Source organism: Rhodamnia argentea, chromosome 4 (assembly GCF_020921035.1).
Source record: "Rhodamnia argentea isolate NSW1041297 chromosome 4, ASM2092103v1, whole genome shotgun sequence".
Taxonomy (NCBI): domain Eukaryota; kingdom Viridiplantae; phylum Streptophyta; class Magnoliopsida; order Myrtales; family Myrtaceae; genus Rhodamnia; species Rhodamnia argentea.
This window is the reverse complement of record NC_063153.1, coordinates 11,814,592-11,820,591: the sequence shown is the minus strand read 5'-3', so window position 1 is coordinate 11,820,591 and position 6,000 is coordinate 11,814,592. Positions and strand designations below refer to the sequence as shown.

Here is a 6,000-nt window from a genome sequence, read left to right as displayed (position 1 = left end):
AGGATTTATAGTAAATAATAAATATCAAGACTGCTTTGCACAATTTATCAAAGGCGGGTGCTTGTTAAACCATCAAGAATCTCCAAATATTAACCCCCGCAACATATTTATCTTTAAAAAAAAAAGTTTGACGCTAAAACTTTCAAACCTGTACTTATCGACATACTTATCCTATGTGAAAATCCCGTCAATGGGGATCGTTGCAATTAAATTAATCTACATGAACGACGGAAAAGGGCCACAGTACAGTCTGACAGAGAGTATGTACGCGTCATACCGCTTCCTCAGCTTTCGTAAGAGCTCCACTGGATCTATGGCACCGGTCACCGTCAGCTTCTTGTTGCTCCTGCTCTGGCTCTGGCAAATCCTACAATTACCTGCACATAAGTAGCGAGATTCACACTCCGTATTGACTCGGTCAAATATTGAGATCTCGGGGTTTGTTCTTTCACAAGAAATAGAGAGACCGAGGCGAGAAGAAAGCTTCATCTGATCTATACCTTCATATTCAAAGACTATGTCCCTGGCCGTTCTCCATTCTTTTTCATCGAGCAAATCCAGCTTGAACTCCACCTCCTGTCACCACCAAAAACAAAAACGCAGCAACGTCGAAATGAACCTCTTTTAAGCCCAACTAAGGACCACTTTCTCTTCAACCACTGTAAGTAAAAGTCCCAGATCGCTAAAGAAAGGAGGTTAAAGAGAATAAAAATTAGGTAGTCGATTTCCAAATATAAAGAGGAACATCTCGTGGGACAGTATCATTCTAATGTATTATTTACAAAACCAGCTTTCCTTTTCCTTTTCATTCGACTCCAAACGGCAGTGGAGATAATTGACTAATGTAAGGACGAACATCAGCAACCCAAGATAAGAAAAAAGAGAATCAGCTCACAATCGTCTCCACTAGTCACTCACCTTTTTCTTTTCCTTTTCCTTTTCCTTTTCGTCGTTGGGAGATTCTTTGCTCCTCCTCCAAAACCTTCTTTTTTTCCACCAAGCTGTGGTCTTTTTCCTGCCTTCAGTCTTCGCGGGCTATTATGCAACCGTGTTAAAAATTCAAGGGGGCAATTATCGCTAAATGCTGTGACACCAATATTGACACACTTTATACGCAATTATCAACGCTCAATTATGTACGAGAAATCACTTTAAAAATTACATCTTATGACACTTTTTGTGTATTTATTTAATTTGGACAAAACCAAATTGCAAAGTAAAAAGAACGTGTGCAAGGAACACTAATGGACTTCCCAATTACCATTAGTTGAAGATCATCTCTGTTAAATTTCCTTCGTTGGATTAAAAAATATAATTTTCTTCCATGTGCATTTTAGAATAATATTTTAACTTTTTAACTGTTTCTGTACTTTTATATGGCAGCAAACTGAAATCAGAACCAATAAATTTCAAAAACCCATGCATTCACACACATCTACTGAAGAAGATGTCATACCTTCTCTGATGTATCCAGAAGAATTTCCTCTCTGCAATTCTCCAAAGAGATTCCACGCCTCCTCAATGATGGGCACTCTCGGATTACCAAGGATGATGGAGACTCTAACTCCTGAAGTCCCTCAACAGTAGTAAGTACGTTGCAACACAGGATTGCGAAATTCTTCAGGTTCTTCAAGTACGGTAAACCACTTATGGTTATCAGAGATTTGCACTCACAAACGTAGAAGGATTTCAATGATTCCGAAAGACCCACAACTTGTATCTCAACTAGCTCTGGACAAGATGACACACTCGCTTGCCGTAGTTTCCTTAATTCCAAAGGAATGGATAATCTCTGAAGCCGTTTGCAAGAGCAAATAATTAACTCCTCCAGTTGTGGAAGTCCATCGAGTGGAATGTCTTCCACTTCACCACCATAGAACTCTAATGTCGACAAATTTCTCAATGTCAAACACGAGGGAAGTAACTCTGCCCTCCTTATGCTAAAGAATTGAAAATCCAATCTCAGCAGAGAGGAGGGGAGCTGCACAAGGGTTTCTAGGTCTAGGCTAAACAAAGAAAGCTCTTCCAGGTGAGAAAGAGAAGCCAAGTCTGGAGGTGCAGGGACGTTTAGCAGATTCAGCTCTAACTTTTTCAGTCTAGGTAACCTCCCAATCCACCTTAAGTTGCATCCTGTGAGTGGTTTTGATTTCTCTCCAAGAAATTTGCGATTACTTAATAGCAGTTCAACTAAATTAGTAAGGTTCGACAGATTAGGGACTGAGAGCAATGATTCAGAGCTAAGATGTAGATAGATCAAACTGGTAGGAAGTTGCGGCAACTCTTGAATCTCATGACAATCTCTTAGGTTTAGTGTTTCGAGGTGATGAAGCATGCTGATTGACATTGGGATTCCGTAAATACGGGTCTGTTCTAAATTTAGGATTCTTAAATATGACAATTCTCCAATTCCAAAGGGAACTCCACCAACAACACCGGACCAAGAGAGATCTAGCTCTTCAAGATTTACCAACGTGTTGATGCCACGAGGGAACCGCCAATCACGATTCTCTTGATCATATCTCGGATCTACTGAAAAACGCAAGATACGTAATGACTTTAACTTTTCAATGGAGTTAGGAAGTTCCCTTATTCCCTTGTCTGTCATAAGAAAAATTCTCAAGTTTCAGATTACAAGTACTTGGATCTTAACTTTCCAATGGAGTTTGGCACTACGCGTGCACGATAAGTCTAACTCTGTCAATGAGGTCAAATTCCCAATCGAGCCCGGAAGCTCTCTTAACCTGCTGCATCTCAACAATGAGAAGTGCTTGAGCTTCACTAGTGCCCCAATTTCTTCAGGCAAATCTATAAGATCCTGGCACCCTTCAATTTTCAGCTCAATCAACGACCGTAGATTTCCAATGAAGCATTCAATTCTATTTAGACTACCGCATTGGTAAATAGTCAACCTCTCTAAACCCAAGCATTTAGAGATGTCTGGGATTGTCGTAATGCCATTACAATCAGAAATGGAAAGAACTTTCAAATCTCGTGCCCCCCGTAAAATTTGATGGCATGTTAAGTGTAAGAACAATCGCACACAAGAACTATCAGACTAGAAATAAATGATTTAATTTACCTTGATCAAGTCCCATGCCTTTGAATCATCCTTGAAGTGAACCATGTAAAGTTTACAAACAACAAGCCGATTCATATACAAATTGTTCTCCCCAAAATCCTTCTTAGGAGGGCATCTCCAAGAAAACCATCTTAAATTTGAATGGCACTTTGCAAAGTCCCCAGCATAAGTTCCGTCTTGTAACTCAAGGAATCTTAGGTTTGGGAACCTTTCAAAGTCTTCATTTGTAATCTCTGGGATCGTTACGGAGAACGCTTGAACCTTGTCCTTTCTCTGCAAGTGAAATTTCGCAATGATGCAAAGAAGTTTGTCAACTTCGAACCACTATGTTTTACAGCTTGAATGGGCAAGAAAAAAAATGATAAAGATCCTAAATGAAAAAACAATCCTCCATCCTAGGATATACAACTTCTATTTGAAAAAGGGACGTTTCTTACTTACCTCTTCTGTTCTTATTATTTGGAGGGCCTCTTCCGCAATCCACAACCTACTCTGCTTTCTAGGGTCATCTAGACTGTCTTCACAAACAATCTGCTTTCCAGGTGCTATAAGTTGATCGTGCATCCGGAACTTATCGTTGTCCATGATTTTTACTAAGCACCTATCGGTAAGGACTTTGATTCCTCCTTTAGGATAAAATTGACAATCGGTCCACATGTAAATTGCATCGGTCTTCTTCTCATTGAAAAACAAGCACGCTATATCGAGAAAAATTTGTTTATGATGTTTATCTAGGTCATCATAGGTGATCCTCAACTTCTCTAGAATCTTTTTCTCGGGTACATTCCTTAACTTTTTCAACGTTTCTTCCCAAATTTCCTGGTCTTTCCCATTAAGTAATGAACCTATGACTTCAATAGCTAATGGAAGTCCACCGGTACTTGAGACAATGTCGCTTGAAAGCCGATGATAATCATCCGAAGGATACTTTTTTCGAAAGGCATGCCAACAAAAGAGACGAAGTGCAGTACCTTCATCCATCGTTTGCATCTCATACTGTTCAATTTTAACTTCGGATCCCTCAACTTGCAGAATATCTTTGTCTCTCGTTGTAATGATTATCCTAGATCCTCGATTTAATTTGGAAATTCCTATTAGATCCGTAATGGGTACTTTCCTATCAACATCATCCAGAACAACAAGGGCCTTCTTATTGCTGAGTGTTCCTTCAATCCTCCTCATTCCTTCTTCACTATCGTTAATTTTTTCTACAGATTCAGAACCACCAATGTCATATAGTAATTTCTTCTGCAACGGAGCTATGCCTTCCTTAATCGACCTTTCTCGAACGCCTTCAAGGAAGCTGCAACACTTTCCAAAATGAGAACATAGTTGATTGAAGATCACTTTGGCAATAGTTGTTTTACCAATGCCACCCATCCCGTAAATTCCAAGGATCCGCACATCATCGTGATTGACATCCAATAACTTTGTCAAATCTTTTATCCGATCATCAACTCCAACTAAATATTCAGTCACCAATTTTTGTTTTATCTTTAGCTTCTCCAAAACCTCTTTAACAACTGATTTAACAATAGCTGCTTGGCTGCAAAGCACAAAAGCTCTTTAATTAGTTACTAGATTAAATTCATATGCATGCATCAGATGTGAGATTGTCAAAATCTTAATTTTGCAATTAACCTATCTAAGGTGGACTTCTTTGTCGATATCAAAACAAAATGGAGAGGCCCTGTCTGTTTGCTTTCCAATATCTTCATCATTTTGGATAAAAATCCGGAATTCTCAAGGCGGCATGTTGGTCACTCTAAAACATAAGAGATCGCCCACTCTAAAACATTGTGCAAAAACAGCTCATTTACTTTGGAGAAGCTATTGGCCCACATGCTATAAAAGAACACAATTGGTTTGTTGATATGGAATCTCTGTTAGATTTAAATTCATGATTGAACAGCCAAATTATGTGTTGTTATTGACGAATCATAGAAATCATATTGGTGATTACTATTTCAAGGCTTTTTAAATTGCATCTGTTGCCGTAACTTTCTTATCAAAAGGACCCTCACCACTCTCCTTGACCTGTGACCATCCACCTTCAGCCGCCGCCGTCCTCGGCATCTGTCTGCAGGTCCAGTACCAGTGCTCGTAGCGGCGTGAAGTTGTAGGACACCTTACACCTCATCTCCCCTCTCTCTCTTTCACAGTCCTCCGTGTGCATGGCTACAACACTCAAAGGCCTGCGCGTCGTCGTCATCGACCTCAGATCAGTGGTCAACAACGATCGTCCGGCCTCGATTTGGGCCTGCCATGAGCTCTGCAGAGCTCGAGTCCCCGAGATGACAGCCCCGTCGTTCTTTACATATTATCCGGATCCTCTCCCTTCTATTGATTTTTTTTTCTTTGGACCGAATCTTAGTTTCCTCATATAATTGGTGTTTCTTGAGGAGCACTCGGACATGTATAAAACTAAGTGGGCACCGGATGCTATGTCTGATATTTTCCACCTTTTCCCCATTAAGAGTAAATGTGAACGGATGTGAATGCAAAATCTGAACTTTATTTTGGTCATCATCTTCACTATTTTCTCTTAAAAAAAAGACTACAAGAAATCATTTGACAGCGCAGCGTTGTATCATCTAAAACAGGAAAAAAAAAAAACAGAGGAAGAAATAAGTAGGGATCTTAAAAGTTTTTTACCTCGATTGCACGCTCCATTCCTTGATTTTTCCTACCTCTGCAAGAGCTGCTCTCCATGCCTCGACTTCATCCGGAAACTTCGTCTCATGATCCGATAAAGCAGTGCTATATACTGGCGTTTTAAGTTTAACATCGTCGGGCTCCACGTCGAGAAAAATGGGAAGGATGCTCTTCTCATTCTCTGATTTAGACACGTTGTCCACTATATGTGCGAGCTCCCGGAGGCACCATTTACTGGAGGCATAAGTCCGAGAGAAGATGGGTAT

General features: G+C 40.0%; 1 protein-coding gene across 1 annotated transcript in view; it reads right to left on the bottom strand.

Moving 5' to 3' along the window:
* Positions 1–216: 216 nt before the first annotated feature.
* Positions 217–6,000, bottom strand: part of LOC115727986 (disease resistance protein L6-like) — a 449,825-nt gene continuing 444,041 nt past the window's right edge. The window contains exons 6-8 of the mRNA XM_048278019.1: positions 919–1,023; positions 501–576; positions 217–377 (exon numbers count right to left, since the gene is read on the bottom strand). Coding sequence (XP_048133976.1) covers positions 217–377; positions 501–576; positions 919–1,023 — 342 coding nt within the window. The remainder of the gene's footprint in view (positions 378–500; positions 577–918; positions 1,024–6,000) is intronic.